General features: G+C 43.8%; 1 protein-coding gene across 3 annotated transcripts; it reads right to left on the bottom strand.

Annotated features, from left to right (window-relative positions):
- Nucleotides 1–1,880: 1,880 nt before the first annotated feature.
- sfxn3 (sideroflexin 3) lies at nucleotides 1,881–19,004 on the bottom strand. 3 transcript variants are annotated; one of them, XR_002256437.2, is made up of 12 exons: nucleotides 18,927–19,004; nucleotides 15,235–15,416; nucleotides 14,409–14,579; nucleotides 13,381–13,479; nucleotides 12,156–12,231; nucleotides 11,969–12,054; nucleotides 10,587–10,714; nucleotides 4,011–4,060; nucleotides 3,502–3,551; nucleotides 3,304–3,351; nucleotides 2,980–3,154; nucleotides 2,470–2,631 (listed from the first exon to the last, which is right to left on the bottom strand). XR_002256437.2 is itself a non-coding variant. In XM_020494189.2 (11 exons), the coding sequence occupies exons 2-11, from the start codon at nucleotides 15,396–15,398 to the stop codon at nucleotides 3,058–3,060; spliced, it is 969 nt and encodes a 322-aa protein (XP_020349778.1). In that variant the 5' UTR covers nucleotides 15,399–15,416; nucleotides 18,891–19,004; the 3' UTR covers nucleotides 1,881–3,057. The 3 variants fall into 3 exon arrangements, 2 of the variants coding, with proteins under 2 accessions (XP_020349778.1, XP_020349777.1); XM_020494189.2 differs by having other exon boundaries at nucleotides 1,881–3,154; nucleotides 18,891–19,004; XM_020494188.2 differs by having other exon boundaries at nucleotides 2,470–3,154.
- Nucleotides 19,005–19,811: the final 807 nt, after the last annotated feature.

Raw genomic sequence — 19,811 nt, 5'->3', positions numbered from 1 at the left:
CTGCAGGTGGGGACCACAGACCACTTCTCAGTTCCTATGCTTCCTGGCTGATGTTTTGGTCACTTTTGAATGCTGGCGGTGCTTTCACTCTAGTGGTAGCATGAGACGGAGTCTACAACCCACACAAGCGGCTCAGGTAGTGCAGCTCATCCAGGATGGCACATCAATGCGAGCTGTGGCAAGAAGGTTTGCTGTGTCTGTCAGTGTAGTGTCCAGAGCATGGAGGCGCTACCAGGAGACAGGCCAGTACATCAGGAGACGTGGAGGAGGCCGTAGGAGGGCAACAACCCAGCAGCAGGACCGCTACCTCCGCCTTTGTGCAAGGAGGAGCACTGCCAGAGCCTTGCAGAATGACCTCCAGCAGGCCACAAATGTGCATGTGTCTGCTCAAATGGTCAGAAACTGACTCCATGAGGGTGGTATGAGGGCCCGACGTCCACAGGTGGGGGTTGTGCTTACAGCCCAACACCGTGCAGGATGTTTGGCATTTGCCAGAGAACACCAAGATTGGCAAATTCGCCACTGGAGCCCTGTGCTCTTCACAGATGAAAGCAGGTTCACACTGAGCACATGTGACAGACATGACAGTCTGGAGACGCCGTGGAGAACGTTCTGCTGCCTGCAATATCCTCCAGCATGACCGGTTTGGTGGTTGGTCAGTCATGGTGTGGGGTGGGGCCGCACAGCCCTCCATGTGCTCGCCAGAGTTAGCCTGACTGCCATTAGGTACCGACATGAGATCCTCAGACCCCTTGTGAGACCATATGCTGGTGCGGTTGGACCTGGGTTCCTCCTAATGCAAGACAATGCTAGACCTCATGTGGCTGGAGTGTGTCAACAGTTCCTGCAAGAGGAAGGCATTGATGCTATGGACTGGCCCGCCCGTTCCCCAGACCTGAATCCAATTGAGCACATCTGGGACATCATGTCTCGCTCCATCCACCAACACCACGTTGCACCACAGACTGTCCAGGAGTTGGCAGATGCTTTAGTCCAGGTCTGGGAGGAGATCCCTCAGGATACCATCCGCCACCTCATCAGGAGCATGCCCGGGCGTTGTAGGGAGGTCATACAGGCACGTGGAGGCTAAACACACTACTGAGCCTCATTTTGACTTGTTTTAAGGACATTACATCAAAGTTGGATCAGCCTGTAGTGTGGTTTTCCACTTTAGTTTTGAGTGTGACTCCAAATCCAGACCTCCATGGGTTGATAAATTTGATTTCCATAGATCATTTGTTTGATTTTGTTGTCAGCACATTCAACTATGTAAAGACAAAAGTATTTAATAAGAATATTTCATTCATTCAGATCTAGGATGTGTTATTTTAGTGTTCCCTTTATTTTTTTGAGCAGTATATATATATATTTAGTAAACACTCATCCAGAGTGATTTACAGGAGCAATTAGGGTTAAGAAACTTGCTCAAGGACACATCGGCAGATTTTTCACCTAGTCAGTGGATTCGGGGGATTCGAACCAGCGACCTTTCGGTTACTGGCCCAATGCTCTTAGCCACTAGGCTACCTGCCGAAAGACCGTGATATGGGGCGGAAACATTATGCCTAGATTCTATCCTAGATAAACCTTTCTGCTGGCATATCATTGTCATCAGTGCAACTAGGAATGTGCTTATTGAAATCTCAGTAAGGAGTGCCCCACACAGTGTCATAGCATCTCTAAAGGTTTTCTTTGTAACAAAACAGACAGGGTTACTAGGATGAGAGGGGTTGATAAGGTTATCTGGTGGGAAAGTGTGTGTGTGTGTGTGTAAGTACACTTCCAAGGGCAGTGGTGAGAGAGGGAAGCTTTGCTCGTCAACTGGGTAATGTTCATTAGGGCACACTGAAGCAATAGGTTTTACAATGATAAACAAAACCTTGGCAGACGCAAAAAGGAATTTAATAGACCAACTGCTCATAAACCAACTGTTGTATTTTACTACAGACTACAGTTGAGCCAATTTGAGGGAGTGGATATCTAGCAGATTCAATTGAACTATTTTCTAATTCCAAGTCATGAATGGTTTCAGTGTACACAGCTTAAAAGGGTACGAGCTCAAACACAATGGAAAAAACAAATACACCTTGGGGAGAAAAAAATCTCTCTGGGATTGAAAACGAGGGGTGATTTGATAGAATTTGTCATTCAGTAACATTCAGTAATTAAACACCCACAACCCCAGGGAGGATAAACGCACAAAATAGAAATAAAATCAAACCATAGTCTGTTTGTCAATGTAGCAGTATAAGATGTGTCACACTACGCAGTATAAGACGTGTCACACTATATGTCACACTACGCTCGCATGCGTTTCATTACTTCGAAGAGGCTTTCTCCCCTTGTCTCCTTTCCTGCATCTATACTGAACAAAAATATAAAACACAACATGTAAAGTGTTGGTCCCATGAGCTGAAATAAAAGATCTGCAGGAATGTCCACCAGAGCTGTTGACAGAGAATTGAAAAGGTAATTTCTCTACCATAAGCCACCACCAACATAGTTACAGCGAATTTGACAGTACGTCCAACCAGCCTCACAACCGCAGACCACGTGTAACCACGCCAGCACAGGAGCTCCACATCAGGCATCTTCACCTGTGGGATCCTCTGAGACCAGCTACCCGGACATCTGAGGATGTGGGGGAAAACAAATTCTAATTGGCTGGGCCTTGCTCCCAGTCATGTGAAATCCATAGATTAGGGCCTAATTTATTTATTTAAATTGACTGATTTCCTTATATGAACTAACTCAGTAAAATTGTTGAAATTTTGCATGTTGCTTTTATATTTCAGTGTACAATCAGAAACATTTGACTGGTAGGCTTTCACCAATCATTTCAGACAAGGAAGCAACTTTGTAGGACAGACGCACCCCTCACTATCACCTCTCCCAAATAAAACATCAAAATACTAGAACATCATAAACAAACAGGTAAATAAAAAATATGCATAAATATAATATTCTCTTTGGCCTTACAGTTGTTCCCACTGAGCTGTAGTAGCAGGGTCCAACCAGCAGATGGGGATTATGCGTGGTGGGTGTTATTGTGTGGTCCTAAAGGCCTTTGTTGAAGAAGACAGTAGTAGTGTGGGGACTGCTATGTAGTATCCTCTCCTGAAGATCTGTCTCCAGGCTGCTCACTGCCATAGAACTACAGAGAGAGAGAGGGGGAGGGAGAGAAAACAGGCCAGAAACAGAGAGAGAAAAATACATTGATTATTAGAGAGTACAATCTCCATGTTAAAGAAAAGCAGATCCACTGTCTATAGCTAAGGTATGTAACATATGGCCATACTTTACCTCTTCTGTGGGAAGAGGGCACAGCACAGAGGAGTTGCAAACACCAGACTGAAAGAGAGAAAATTATGTTTGGTAAACAGTGCAATACAAGCAGTACGCGGAATACAATCGTGACGTGCAGTATTCAGAAAATGTTATGGTTAGTTTGCTTATAGCGCATGTCATTGAGAGAGGAGAATTACTCCCTTAAATACTTACCACAGACCCACCAGTCCCACCTGTACTGGGGCGTTTAGGACTGGGAACCGCTGAGGAGAAAACAGAGACAGAAATTGTGAAAGCAACTCCAAGCTGAAGCAATTTTTTATGAAACCAACAGACAGTATATAGACATTACACTGACAGTATCGAAGAGCTTAACAAGCCTGGTCCAAGATCTGTTTGTGCTTACTCATATGGTCATTGACAAAACAGCACAAACAGATCTGGGACCAGGCTAGAGATTGTGGATCAACACAGGATATCAGACACGACAAAACACAGAAGCCTGGATTTCCACTGGCCTCTCATGACACCAACAAACAAGTAGCATATTTTACATGGCTAAACCCCACACATTGAACTCCAAATAGAGGGTAGGCTTAGTACAACAGTGGCTACATGCCACAGATTATCCTCCACACACTGACTGTCTGTAGTACCGGCTCCAGTAAACCCACTGACTGTTGAGAGCATGACAGGCATCCATTCGTCTCTTGTAACATTACCTTCATAAAGGCTTTCTTCTCCAGGGCGTTCATTATCACAGGTGGGATAGCTGTGGACAGACCGAGAGAGAGAAAACAATGAGGACTTTCAAGAGGCAACACGTATTTTATAAAATGCGGTTTTTGGCAGAAATGCCTTCTGGAACATGTTAACTTTCATGTGCCTTAAACTTGTATGCCATCTGTAAATACGAATACAATTGTTAAATCGCAAGCCTAGTTGGTTTAGCCACAGAAAGACAGGAAACTTCCCGCTAGCCATGATTGGCTGAGATAATGGATGGGCTGGACATGGCGAGAGAGAGAAGTTCGGATTGGTCTGCCATGTAACACGCTTCAGTCAAACGTGAGCTGCTCAGTATGTGTAGATAATCCTTGCTACTGCACCTTTTTTAAAGATATTACCTTAGCCATGGAGAACTTTAAAAGTGTTGCTACTGCCCACAACAACATTGCTGCCCTGAATTTAGCCGGTGCTGTCGACAAAGATCAGTGGGGAAAAAGTTGTGATGGACTACTTTCTGCACACGGTCAGTGTGAACCTGTGTGACTTGACACAACGTGGACCAAATAAGCTGTACAAACGAAATGGAAACACAGGACGTCTTAGTTCGCTAAAGGGTTTCAAGTTTTTTATTTTTTTATTTCACCTTTATTTAACCAGGTAGGCTAGTTGAGAACAAGTTCTCATTTGCAACTACGACCTGGCCAAGATAAAGCATAGCAGTGTGAGCAGACAACAAAGAGTTACACATGGAGTAAACAATTAACAAGTCAATAACACAGTAGAAAACAAAGGGGGAGTCTATATACAATGTGTGCAAAAGGCATGAGGAGGTAGGCAAATAATTACAATTTTGCAGATTAACACTGGAGTGATGAATGATCAGATGGTCATGTACAGGTAGAGATATTGGTGTGCAAAAGAGCAGAAAAGTAAATAAATAAAAACAGTATGGGGATGAGGTAGGTGAAAAAGGGTGGGCTATTTACCAATAGACTATGTACAGCTGCAGCGATCGGTTAGCTGCTCAGATAGCTGATGTTTGAAGTTGGTGAGGGAGATAAAAGTCTCCAACTTCAGCGATTTTTGCAATTCGTTCCAGTCACAGGCAGCAGAGTACTGGAACGAAAGGCGGCCAAATGAGGTGTTGGCTTTAGGGATGATCAGTGAGATACACCTGCTGGAGCGCGTGCTACGGATGGGTGTTGCCATCGTGACCAGTGAGCTGAGATAAGGCGGAGCTTTACCTAGCATGGACTTGTAGATGACCTGGAGCCAGTGGGTCTGGCGACGAATATGTAGCGAGGGCCAGCCGACTAGAGCATACAAGTCGCAGTGGTGGGTGGTATAAGGTGCTTTAGTGACGATGGCACTGGCACTGTGATAGACTACTCAGCAAACTGGATGCAGAGTGTTGGAAGCCATTTTGTAGATGACATCGCCGAAGTCGAGGATCGGTAGGATAGTCCGTTTTACTAGGGTAAGCTTGGCGGCGTGAGTGAAGGAGGCTTTGTTGCAGAATAGAAAGCCGACTCTTGATTTGATTTTCGATTGGAGATGTTTGATATGAGTCTGGAAGGAGAGTTTACAGTCTAGCCAGACACCTAGGTACTTATAGACGTCCACATATTCTAGGTCGGAACCATCCAGGGTGGTGATGCTAGTCGGGCATGCGGGTGCAGGCAGCGACCGGTTGAAAAGCATGCATTTGGTTTTACTAGCGTTTAAGAGCAGTTGGAGGCCACGGAAGGAGTGTTGTATGGCATTGAAGCTTGTTTGGAGGTTAGATAGCACAGTGTCCAAAGACGGGCCGAAAGTATATAGAATGGTGTCGTCTGCATAGAGGTGGATCAGGGAATCGCCTGCAGCAAGAGCAACATCATTGATATACACAGAGAAAAGAGTCGGCCCGAGAATTGAACCCTGTGGCACCCCCATAGAGACTGCCAGAGGACCGGAAAGCATGCCCTCCGATTTGACACACTGAACTCTGTCTGCAAAGTAATTGGTGAACCAGGCAAGGCAGTCATCCGAAAAACCGAGGCTCCTGAGTCTGCCGATAAGAATATGGTGATTGACAGAGTCGAAAGCCTTGGCAAGGTCGATGAAGACGGCTGCACAGTACTGTCTTTTATCGATGGCGGTTATGATATCGTTTAGTACCTTGAGTGTGGCTGAGGTGCACCCATGACCGGCTCGGAAACCAGATTGCACAGCGGAGAAGGTACGGTGGGATTCGAGATGGTCAGTGACCTGTTTGTTGACTTGGCTTTCGAAGACCTTAGATAGGCAGGGCAGGATGGATATAGGTCTGTAACAGTTTTGGTCCAGGGTGTCTCCCCCTTTGAAGAGGGGGATGACTGCGGCAGCTTTCCAATCCTTGGGGATCTCAGACGATATGAAAGAGAGGTTGAACAGGCTGGTAATAGGGGTTGCGACAATGGTGGCAGATAGTTTCAGAAATAGAGGGTCCAGATTGTCAAGCCCAGCTGATTTGTACGGGTCCAGGTTTTGCAGCTCATTCAGAACATCTGCTATCTGGATTTGGGTAAAGGAGAACCTGGAGAGGCTTGGGCGAGGAGCTGCGGGGGGGGCGGAGCTGTTGGCCGAGGTTGAAGTAGCCAGGCGGAAGGCATGGCCAGCCGTTGAGAAATGCTTATTGAAGTTTTCGATAATCATGGATTTATCAGTGGTGACCGTGTTACCTAGCCTCAGTGCAGTGGGCAGCTGGGAGGAGGTGCTCTTGTTCTCCATGGACTTCACAGTGTCCCAGAACTTTTTGGAGTTGGAGCTACAGGATGCAAACTTCTGCCTGAAGAAGCTGGCCTTAGCTTTCCTGACTGACTGCGTGTATTGGTTCCGGACTTCCCTGAACAATTGCATATCACGGGGACTATTCGATGCTATTGCAGTCCGCCACAGGATGTTTTTGTGCTGGTCGAGGGCAGTCAGGTCTGGGGTGAACCAAGGGCTGTATCTGTTCTTAGTTCTGCATTTTCTGAACGGAGCATGCTTATCTAAAATGTGAGGAAGTTACTTTTAAAGAATGACCAGGCATCCTCAACTGACGGGATGAGGTCAATGTCCTTCCAGGATACCCGGGCCAGGTCGATTAGAAAGGCCTGCACACAGAAGTGTTTTAGGGAGCGTTTGACAGTGATGAGGGGTGGTCGTTTGACTGCGGCTCCGTAGCGGATACAGGCAATGAGGCAGTGATCGCTGAGATCCTGGTTGAAGACAGCGGAGGTGTATTTGGAGGGCCAGTTGGTCAGGATGACGTCTATGAGGGTGCCCTTGTTTACAGAGTTAGGGTTGTACCTGGTGGGTTCCTTGATGATTTGTGTGAGATTGAGGGCATCTAGCTTAGATTGTAGGACTGGCGGGGTGTTAAGCATATCCCAGTTTAGGTCACCTAACAGAACAAACTCTGAAGCTAGATGGGGGGCGATCAATTCACAAATGGTGTCCAGGGCACAGCTGGGAGCTGAGGGGGGTCGGTAGCAGGCGGCAACCGTGAGAGACTTATTTCTGGAGAGAGTAATTTTCAAAATTAGTAGTTCAAACTGTTTGGGTATGGACCTGGAAAGTATGACATTACTTTGCAGGCTAACTCCTCCCCCTTTGGCAGTTCTATCTTGACGGAAGATGTTATAGTTGGGTATGGAAATCTCTGAATTTTTGGTGGCCTTCCTGAGCCAGGATTCAGACACAGCAAGGACATCAGGGTTAGCAGAGTGTGCTAAAGCAGTGAGTAAAACAAACTTAGGGAGGAGGCTTCTGATGTTGACATGCATGAAACCAAGGCTTTTTCGATCACGGAAGTCAACAAATGAGGGTGCCTGGGGACATGCAGGGCCTGGGTTTACCTCCACATCACCCGCGGAACAGAGAAGGAGCAGTATGAGGGTGCGGCTAAAGGCTATCAAAACTGGTCGCCTAGAGCGTTGGGGACAGAGAATAAGAGGAGCAGGTTTCTGGGCATGGTAGAATATATTCAGGGCATAATGCGCAGACAGGGGTATGGTGGGGTGCGGGTACAGCGGAGGTAAGCCCAGGCACTGGGTGATGATGAGAGAGGTTGTATCTCTGGACATGCTGGTAGTAATGGGTGAGGTCACCGCATGTGTGGGAGGTGGGACAAAGGAGTTATCAGGGGTATGAAGAGTGGAACTAGGGGCTCCATTGTGAACTAAAACAATGATAACTAACCTGAACAACAGTATACAAGGCATATTGACATTTGAGAGAGACATACAGCGAGGCATACAGTAATCACAGGTGTTGAATTGGGAAAGCTAGCTAAAACAGTAGGTGAGACAACAGCTAATCAGCTAGCACAACAACAGCAGGTAAAATGGCGTAGACTAGGCAACGGGGCCAACAGATAAAACAAACAAGCAGAATGGAGTACCGTGATTAATGGACAGTCCAGCGTGCATCAGCTATGTAGCCAAGAGATCAGTGTCCAGGGGGCAGCGGTGGATGGGGCAGGGAAGCTGGACTGGCGGGTGTTATCCAGGTTAAAAAAAACTAACAATGACTAAATAGCTTGTAGCTAGTTAGCTGGTTAGCTTCTGGAGGTTCTTGAGTGTGTTCTAAAAATGTTTAAAAATAATAGCGATTCCGTATCACATTGGGTGAGGCAGGTTTCCGGAAGGTATAAACAAATTAAAAGTCAAAAGAGATAGAAAGTAAATATGGGTCCGGTGAGCGTTTGGGACGCGGCGATTCAGGCGGTTAGCAGGCCTGTGCTAACAAGCTAACAGTTTGTAGGCCCGGGCTAGACAAGGTAGCAGTTAGCGGACTGGAGCTGGACAAGCTAGCAGTTAGCAGGCCGAATTAGCAAGCAGGAAGATAGCGAGGGCTAGAGAGTTAGCCTTTGGGGGACGTCGCGATGGGGTGAGTCTGTTTATTCCTCTTCATGCGGTGACATCGATAGACCGGTCGTGGGCCCGGGTATTGTAGCTCAGGAGTATGCTACGGTGGAAGCACAGGTGCGCAGGCCGGGCTAGCTTCAAGCTAAGTGGGTGGAAACGCTAGCCAGGAGTAATCATCCGGGGTTGCGGTTTAGCTAGATAGCTAGTTGTGAAGATCCAGCTGAAAAATGTTCCGTTTGCGGTGGGATTCCGGGGATGAATCCGGGGATGAAAAATAAATATGTCCGTTATGCTCTGGTTAGAGTCGTGTTGTTCGAACTGGCGAGAGCTTTCCGAACTACAGGTTAGCTGATGACCGGTTAGCTGAAGACCGCTAGCAGAGCTGGTGGTTAGCTGGCTAGCTTCAGTTGAGGGGTTCCGAAGTAATTATAAATACTTTAGGAAAAATAGCTACATTGGGTGAGGCAGGTTGCAGGAGAGTATTTGGAAGCTTAGGTTTAGCAAAATGTTTTTAAAGAGATATGTGGAGAAAAATATGTAAAAAACGAAAAATAAACGATATATACAGGGACACGACACGACAGGACGACTTACTGCTACGCCATCTTGGATCACAACTGCCGTGAAGCGTTCATCCATGTATACGGCTAAGAGTCCATCTAATTTTTCACATATTATACGGTTTCTAATTTAGTCAGAAAGTCATTTTCATTGCAAGTTAAAGCATACTGTTGGCTAGCTAGCGAATGTTAGCGTGCTGCTCGCTAGCTAACGCTACGTGTATGATCTGTGTAGTAATATTATTTGTATCTGAGGAAGCCATTTGAATTGCTAGCTATAGCCTAATGTTAGTTAGCTAACAATGAACTTAGTTTGTTAGCTTTAGCTACTTGCAGATTCATACTATAGCATTTCATGCATAGTGGCTAGCTATAACAATCTGTTTGTATTGCTAATAGTATGGATTGGGATTATGGTTCATCGTTTAGCTAGCTAGACAATAATGACCCATCCACTTAGCTAGATGTGGCTTGGGTTGGTTATAGCATTTCTTTCACATGAACCATCAATTTAGACAAGTGTGTCTAGGTAAGCATCTAATAATTACACTATATTTTTTATGTGGACACTTCCTATGGAAATATGTAAGTAACCATTTCACTGTACCATTTACACCTTCTGTATCCTGTGCATTTGACAAATAAACTGATTTAATTTGATATAGTGTGCGTTTATCAGAGACGGTAATGTCAAGAACATGACCTGCACCATAGTCACATTAGGATATAGACAAGTGTATTTTTAACTGGAGTTTTTCCTTATTGTAGGCTACTACTTTGGTAGTTTACTACACTACCTTACTAACTCTGTTTAGGACATGGCCTCACACATTCATTCTTAAAGAGATGGGTGGGGCTAAGGCTTAAGAGGGTGTGAACAATGCTGAATAGGTGTAGACAAAGAGCTCTCCAGTAGGTGTACTAAAACATTGAAGGGCCATTTTCTCAAAAGCAGGGTTACATATTCATCAACTTTCAAAGCAGAATTACTTTCACATTGTTCCTCTAGTGCAGTGTTTGATACACAATTTTGTAGCTCGGAGTCTCTACTTTCATCCAATGTAAAAAATAAATAAAAAAACACCAGTCCAAATCCAGGTGGTCAGTCACATTGTGTCCGAAACACAGTGCTTACCCATAGCTGGCACAGCCATGCCAATCCTGGACACCACCACCTGGATGATGCCTGACTTGGCAGCGGTGACAGACTCTCCTAACCGGTTCCCTTCCTCGTCTGTCACTGGAATGCCGTACTTCAGCTCCCTAAGAAAAGGGACATAAGGAGAGAATGAAATTCAGCCAAATCCTGTTGCTATGTCCAAAATTAACCAGGATATTGGTGCATACGAGTCATTCATGATTTGAAATGCAATCAAGCATTTTAGTTTGAAAATAAAATAAAGCAATCCTTGAATAATTTGTGTAAACAATAAATCGTTCCATTTCGGCAATTGTATTCACGAATGCATGAGACTGTTTTTAGTGTCGTTTGAATGTTATTTATTTAGTGTTGTTTTTCTGATCGTTTGGAACAATGTAAACCTTACCTTCTTTTTCTTGATCTCCAGTATTTTCCAAAACTTGTAAAATGTATTCCACATGTCTGACTTCCCCTTTACCTCCTGAGCAACCAGTAAACATTCCCCCATTTCGAATTTATTTGTCACGTTCTCGGCATCCATTTTGCTGTCACGTGTTAGTGTTCAGAGTTTGTTATAACCAATTTATTGATCGCTTTAAATCAGGCCCTATTGGTCACGTGCATGCGATGCATACATGTGTCACCTAAAGAGAGCAAGGGTTGAGGGAATGTTTTTCCTACACACGAGGGATTTCGGTAACAAAACTTGTCAGAAATGGCTGTAATTATGTTGCAGCTTCAGCAACACGGACAGCGCGATTAACACTGTTGATTTTCTGTGGTATTAAGGAGAGTGAGGAAGGAGTGCTAGTCACAAAGTCAATCGCTGTGATTTGTGCCGCAGCAGGGAGGAGAGAGACACAACGTAACTAGTCAGTCACCCAATGTAAAATATATAATATTTTTTTACTAAGCCCGGCCCTGCACAATCAAATCAATTGCCGTCGCACTCCCTCGAGTCATTTGTGTGTCTTCATTATTTAATCAAACAGAGAGCTTAAAGCATCAGACAAGCTCAGTGCATATAGCTGATTTGAATAACACACATAGGAAGTGTCTATATATGGAAAAATACACCATTTAATGTGACCAATCGATTGTTCTAAAAAGATGACTCTCGGTCAACCAAGATTTTTTTTGAGTCTGGGACATCCCTAGGTAAGTTGCATTGAACGTGGATAATGTGTTGATTCAATCACAAATCCCACAGTAAAGGGAAACGCTGATAGTGTTAAGGGGGAAAAATATGAACTTCACTCAACTTTCTAATCTCGTGCTTCTCTGCGTGGGCTCACATTTCTTCTGCGCAGCAGTCCTGGGGCACGCCCGCAGCTTAGAGGGAACATTGGTTGTGGTGTCTTTAAATTCTAGCTCACCTCTGCCTCATGAAGGGGATGTTGATACAGTTGGCAGCCGCTACAGCAAAGAAAGGGACGAACCGGCTCATGACGGCTGGAAGGCGCTGGGGAAAGACGAGTTTGTTTCAATGTTGATTTTTCATGGAGCTAAAATGTAAAGCGAAGTGTAAATCAACTTGAACTTAGATAATCCTTAGTCCCGTACCTTGGCTAGAGACTTGAGTCCCAGGGCTGTGACTACAGCTCCTGTGGTTGCACTGATATACGCTGCAGCCAGCTGACTGAGAGAACATAGGGGCACACATTTACATCTTAGCATCTTACAATTTTTTTTTACTGAGCCTCAATAATGTTCCTGTTCCAAGCATTTACCAGAATCTAGTCTTATCTAATACGCAGAGAGAGGTCTCAAGTCACAATGCACATGGTCACAATGCATGCGGAATACATGCATTCAAATCATAAGCAATATTTATTGCAAAACTTGACAAGTCAGGCAGACATGATGATGTACAGTTCAGGAATCTCTCCACAGTAATAATGATTTAAAATGGTCCCCAGTCTTTACATGCAGGTGGTAGTAGGTGCATATAAATAGTCTAAAGTGGCACCCTTTCCATGTCTCCTTCCCTTTATCTACGCTGATCTGAAATAACTAAACAAGTGAAATCTTCTGATAGTGGAAACCCATGTTGCTTTCACCGATCATGCATTTACAGATCGATACACAAGAGAGAAAGCCACTTTAGACTATTGAGATGCAGCCCGGACTTGTAAAGACTCTATACCAGGAGCTGTATGTACAGTATTAAACATATCAGAGCTTTCAGTTCTGCCTTTTAGATCACAATGCATGAGATTACATGATCAGGGGAGACATGATCCTAGATCAGCACTCTGACCCTGAAGCACTTGATTCATATGGCCTCAGACCAGACACATGTATGCTAATGCCTTGCTTCCTATATCTACTGCAGACAGTGAAGCAGAGTTACAGATACAGCCTTTCAGGTGGAATGGAGGAGCATGCTGAACTAAAGAGTGGGTTATTATACCGCTGTAAGGGGAATGTAGTGGACTGGGGTTCCACTGGCTAGCCTCTGCTTTGCCCTGCATGACAGGAGGCCCCCATACAGAGCTAGGCTAGGGGTGCACCTCAATAGTCTACTATGGTCTTCTCTCCTTGTATCTTTTCCTTCATCTGCACCGATGGAGAAAGAGAAGACAGGTGAAAGCAACAGCGGGGAAATGTTATGGGGATTTGCTCACTACCTATCCATGTCCTTTCAGATCAGTACTGATGAAGGAAAGCAGATGAGAGGAAGATACAGTAGCTAAGGATATGAGATGCACCATAGTACTAGCCAGTTACAGGTACTGTAGGGCTGGTTTAGTAATGTGGTTGTGGTGTAAGTGGTCCCAGTCCCTACTTGGTGGTGAGGGCAGTGTCTCCACTGCGGTTGCTGTAGTTGACCACAGCGTTAAAAGACTGGTTCACCCACTGCCAGAACACAACGGCTGGAGTCGTCCTGGAGGAGTAGAGGTTCAAGAGGAGGTGAGAAGAGAGGAGGGGAGGAAAGAGGGTCAAAAGGGGTGTGGGGAGGAGAGAAGGTGAGAGATGTTAAAGGGATTACAGAAAAGGGAGATAAAAGGGAGGGGATATGGAAAGGCAAAATTATGTAAAAATGGGAGAGAAGGGTAGGGAAAGATGAGAAGGAGGACAAGGAAAGTGAGAATAAGCATGAATTATTTCTGATATTTCATTGAGGCAGATTGTTTGAATTTCTCCTAGAAAATAAAGCTAAATCATGACTTGTAAAACAGCTAAAAATGTAACTTTCCACTTCCGTGCAATGTTTACATAATGGTGTTACAGTGCGACTTTAAAAAAATATAACCTTTATTTTAGTAGGGAAATCCCATTGAGACCAAGGCCTCTTTTTCAAGGGAGCCCTGCATGTACACAAATCATACAAATACAATGCATAAAAACATAAAATAGTTATAAGCAATTCAAGAAAAGCAGTCACTTTCCTAAACATGGAGGTCCTCCATCAACAACCTGAACTGCCCTAGAGATAACAGCCTCAAGGTGCAGAGCGCTCTACAGAAAATTTCATATGGGCTGCAAAAACACAGAATGCAGATTGACCTAATTCCATGGTAAAACAGGACTTAGCTGCAGTATGCTACTCTGGTCTTGCCCTCTGAGCGGGAATGTAGAGGGTGAGTTATTCAGAACTATCCATGTCATCCACAATAGCTGTGTCCTGACTAAGTGAGTAAAATGACCATTTTAACATGCTGAATTTATTTCAAATAATCTATGCATTTCTCTCAGACAATTTCACCATCTGATATTTTGGGATTGTTTTTTTACCTTTTCTGTATCTTATGCTACACACAAATTGTATTTAACATGTATTAAAATTGAAAACGGAATACACCCTAGTAGTACCTGTAGAATGTGAGCATGCAGCCGGTGATGGTCATGTTCATGGGGACCTGGGCGGACATGCGTCCCACCACCACCATCTTTTCACCGGTGTCAGGGTGGAAGGCAGAGTCATAGATGTACTTGGCTCTCCACAGCTCATCTTCTGTCAGACCTGGCTTCACCACTCCTGAACTGGACACAAGTACATCATACTCTTTAAACAATGAATGAATGATTGACACAAATTCAGCATAAAGCATAATATAAGTACATCCGTTGTTTTAAAGGAATGTGCCCATTTCTGCATTTGTTCATAACAAAGACACAGCTTAGTCTTACACATTTATTTTTGTGTTTTCAGTTCATCTCTGGTGTAAGGGAGAAACCAGTAGGCCAGATGTTCCAGCCTACAGGCCAAGCTTAATTAGTTGTTTGTCTGTCAAATGTTGTTTGTTTGTTTCTCTTATTATGCCGTGGGGGGAGGGGGGATCAGGTTATGACGACAGCTAGCTAACTTCTTGAACTCTTCAGTTCAGAGACACTGCTATAGATTGTTTCCGTGCTAATACATGTCGAGCCACAGAATCAATATTTTGGTTTGATACTTCCAATAATGTAAAGGAATTCCTTCCCAGGCACCACACACCCCATCGTACAGAGAGAGGAGGAGTAATGCAGTAGCTTTCCAAGGTATCATCATTTTCCTTCCCAGGACCTCACCCCTCCATCTATACCTGTTAATTTTCCACAGTGACCCATGTGTTCACAGCATCTCACTTGACAGCAGTTCCACCCACCCGTTCCGCCACATTATCCTCACCCAGCCTTCCCTCTCCTCCCACCGTACCTGTATTTCTCCACAGTAACCCGTGCATCCTCCAGGGTTTCAGAGGACTTCAGAATGTTCCTGGGGTCAGTGACGAAGAAGAAGTGCTGGGCGCGGCCCATGAATGTGCTCTGGTCCCATCGTGGCTCCTTGATGTTAATGTCCAGGGACAGATCTCCAGACATCCTTGTTTTACTTTGGGACTGGTTAACAGAAACATATGTTAGTTAGGCATGGGTTTAATTCTCTGCACATTTGACAAAGACTTTCTTCAGTGACATTTTGGGGGGGACAAAAAGAAAGACAAAATAGACCGTGTCAACAAATTCAACATATTACAAAAGATAAGCCCTTCTCCCCAGCTAGGCCTAAGCCTTGATAGCACGGTAAGACCCCTACCTCTCCGATTCATTTATAGCTCTCACTTCCTCTCTTTCTCTGTGGCCAAAACAATCCTAGTGATTGGAAGGGCCTACTGCACCTCTAATCTCCTCCTCAAAATCCTAATACAGCAGTGTTGAATAGAAAAAGTCAGGCCTTATCCAAATTCTCTGACAAATTAGCTTGCTCCTAAATGCATCAACATTATTAGTCTAAACATTATTGAAGGGAATTACATTGGCATCCTGAACCTTCTTTTAGCATTTTAGGCCTTAATTCAACCTGAATTAAAAAGATGACCAGTCCAGCACACAGTCTGCAAATAGGTTACTAGCTGTCTTTTACATGCACATCTAGGCTATGCATCATCTGACCAAGGCTACATCAGGGCCTTGCAGTACCACAATAAACAAACTGAGGAATGAAAAGCCTAGCTTTCAGCCACTAGAGTTATCATGATGTTTGGTTTCCTAGGTAGTCAGATGATAAACAGAGGTCTTTCTAGCTGAATGGTCTATCTGCAGACCACGTTTAATACATGCCATGCCCACTACATGCTTCGCCCACTATGTGTCACTTAAAACATGCCGTGCCCACTGCCATTGAGGCTACAAGCTTGCTAGGATTCTGGCACAGTGTCCTTCACTCCCACCTGCCGTGTACTGCTTTCACGCAGTTATTTTAACGTTATGGCGAGGGTAATCACTACCCAGTATAGCCCTTGATCATGACACTCAATTCCATTGCATTACACATTGGATGAAGGTGTCGGGGTAGTCTTGTTAAGAGGCCAGACACTCAATCTGGACATTAAGACTCGTGGCTTGCGGTATGGTTTTGGAAGCATTAGGACCTTATTTTTCATATCAGTGCGAAATTATTTTTAAAAACTAAAAAAGTAAAATTGATACACGCCTTGATAGGGTTAGGGTAATGTTCCCACACGGCCATATCTATAGAGTGCATTCGGAAAGTATTCAGACCCCTTCCCTTTATCCACATTGTTACGTTACAGCCTTATTCTAAAATTGATTAAATTACACACAATACCCATAATGAAAAAGCAAAAAGTGTTTTTTAGAAATGTATTACAAATAACCAGAAATACCTTATTTACATAAGTATCAGACGCTTTGCTATGAGACTTGTGCATCCTGTTTCCATTGATCATCCTTGAGATGTTTATATAACTTGGAGTCCACCTGTGGCAAGTTCAATTGATTAGACATGATTTGGAAAGGCACACACCTGTCTTTATAAGGTCCCACTGTTGACAGTGCATGTCAGAGCAAAAACCAAGACATAAGGTTGAAGGAAATTGCCCGTAATGCTGAGAGACAGGATTGTATAGAGGCACAGATCTGGGAAAGGTTACCAAAAATGTCTGTAGCATTGAAGGTCCCCAAGAACACAGTGGCCTCAATCATTCTTAAATGAAAGAAGTTTGGAACCACCAACACTCTTCCTAGAGCTTGCCACCCGGCCAAACTGAGCAGTCGGGAGAGAAGGGCCTTGGTCAGGGAGGTGACCAAGAACCCGATGGTCACTCTGACAGAGCTCTAGAGTTCCTCTTTGGAGATGGAAGAACCCTCCAGAAGGATAACCATCTCTGCAGCACTCCATGGCAGATGACAGCCTACTTGGAGTATGCTAAAAGGCACCTAAAGGACTCTCAGACAATGAGAAATAAGATACTCTGGACTGATGAGCCCGTACTTGTCTTGAACCCAATTGAACATCTCTGGAGAGACCTGAAAATAGATGTGCAGTGACACTTCCCATCCAACAAGACAGAACTTGAAGATCTGCAGAGAAGAATGGGAGAAACTCCACAAATACAAGTGTGCCAAGCATGTAGCGTCATACCCAAGAAGACTCAAAGTGTAACAGTTTTGTAACGACAGATGCTGGGAGACTAGAAGCAAGTACTGGGTGTAGATTTAACAATAAGTAGACAAAACAAGAACAGTGTCTGGACAGGAGAAACATAACATCAACGCTGACAACGCTTTTAGAATAAGGCTGTAATGTAACAAAATGGAAAAATCAAGGGGTCTGAATACTTCCCGAACGCACTGTATATGCACATGGTGTAGCTCTTGAAAAACAAATCAGTTAAAATAATTTTTGGGGTGGGTGGGATGTGGAGGGTTTAGTTATGTTATTCTAATAAAAGTGATTTAACCACCTCGTTTTTCTGTTCTTAAGGCTCTCAATAGGATTTAAGCTAAATTGTCCAAGTGAAAATGCTAAACTGTAAAATGCACCTAAAATGTTTGTTTGATGCTAATGAAAACTGAAAAAAGCTAGACAGGTTAGAATTATTATTTTCCTAATTACTATAATTTTGATTGTAGATAGTATTGTAATTAGTTAATAATAAAATACGATTTAAATATAATCAAGGCTTTTAGGAAACAAATACCAAGACATTTGCTTGTTATTATGCTTTTGTCTTCCTGATAATAGTGCACAAATAAATATCCACATGCTGTAAATGACAATTGAGTCCCATGAAGTGGCAGGCGTCGATACTTTCATTGTTGATCAATAGTATACGAGTAACATCAGACTGTTCTCCAATGCGACGACGCCCTCGTTAGGACTAACAGAAATGTTGGGGTAAAGTACATGGACTTTACCCCAACATTTCTGTTAGTCCTAACGTTTTAATGGACGAAATTAAATGGATACATTATTTTACATGGCGTACCCCCTAATGGACGCCTTTTCCGGTTTTTCTCTAATAGCGTCCGATATGGCGCAACGATATGCTACTGTAAATAATAACTGTACCCTCAAATTACAAAGTGAACCCAGGCAAGCTTTAATGCAATAACGCATGTGATTGGTGCCTGACACTCACGACAGGTAAAGGAGAAAGGAAGACCAAGCTAGAAGTGTAACGTTACCTACAATTTTCAATATATAGTAGTAGATGGATACAAATCAACCTGCATCTCGCAGCGATGAGTGCCGTTAACGTTATCAAAATAGGAAACTAACGATAGCATGCTTACGTTTAGGTAGCTAACGTTTGACCATTTCAGTTTGCTTGTCCAATATTGTAGCATGTGAGGCTGACATACTGTCTTGATATAAATTACTATACGGTGACTTCTTACTATGTGCAATTAAAAAACACAACCACTAACGTTAGCTAGCTAGATGGCTAACTTCTAGCTAGTGCACGTTTAAGAAATAGGAAACAACAGAACGTTAGGTCTACCGTTAGCTCGAGGTAGCTACACATTTACAACATGTAAAACACTGCCAATAAAATCACCAAAACATACCTAGTTTCAATGTCAATCTGTGCTCACTCTACACACCTTATAGAGACTTGAAAAACTATTACTTATTCTTTGGGATTTCGTTGGCGGATCCCATCCAACTTTTAGGTGCATACACCGCCACCTACGGGTGTGTGAGGCCATTCACGGCCTACCTAATTATATAATTTGATACAATATTATAAAACTGGGCACTGAATGCTGATTGGCTGACAGCTGTGGTATATCAGACCGTATACCACGGGTATGACAAAACATTTATTTTCACTGCTCTAATCACGTTGGTAACCAGTTTATAATGGCAATACGGCACTGAGGTTTGTGGTATATGGCCAATATACCACGGCTAAGGGCTGTATCCAGGCACTCCGCGTTGTTGTGCTTGAGAACAGCCCTTAGCCATGGTATATTGGCCATATACCACACCTCCTCGAGCATTATTGCTTAAATAACAAATTGGGGAAAAGGAAAATTGCCCTACCACCTATTAGCCCTCTCTAAAAAAAACTTTAAATAACACACACATTCCAGTATTTTACCTTATCTAGTCCTACTCCAGACGACTAGATACGGTAAAACACCCCCTGCAACTGTTCTGCAGTAAATCCTTGCAATCTAAAGTACTTCTCTGCCGCTGCCACCACAACCTCTATTTTCTGTGACTTTCGATCCATTTCTGCAGTACAATTAAAATCAAAATCAAATCAAATTTTATTTGTCACATACACATGGTTAGCAGATGTTAATGCGAGCGTAGCGAAATGCTTGTGCTTCTAGTTCCGACAATGCAGTAATAACCAACAAGTAATCTAGCTAACAATTCCAAAACTACTACCTTATAGACACAAGTGTAAGGGGATAAAGAATATGTACATAAAGATATATGAATGAGTGATGGTACAGAGCGGCATAGGCAAGATACAG

The sequence above is a fragment of the Oncorhynchus kisutch genome, linkage group LG11, assembly GCF_002021735.2.
Source record: "Oncorhynchus kisutch isolate 150728-3 linkage group LG11, Okis_V2, whole genome shotgun sequence".
Lineage (NCBI taxonomy): Eukaryota > Metazoa > Chordata > Actinopteri > Salmoniformes > Salmonidae > Oncorhynchus > Oncorhynchus kisutch.
The sequence above is the reverse complement of the archived record's forward strand: the minus strand, read 5'-3'. Positions and strand labels throughout refer to the sequence as shown.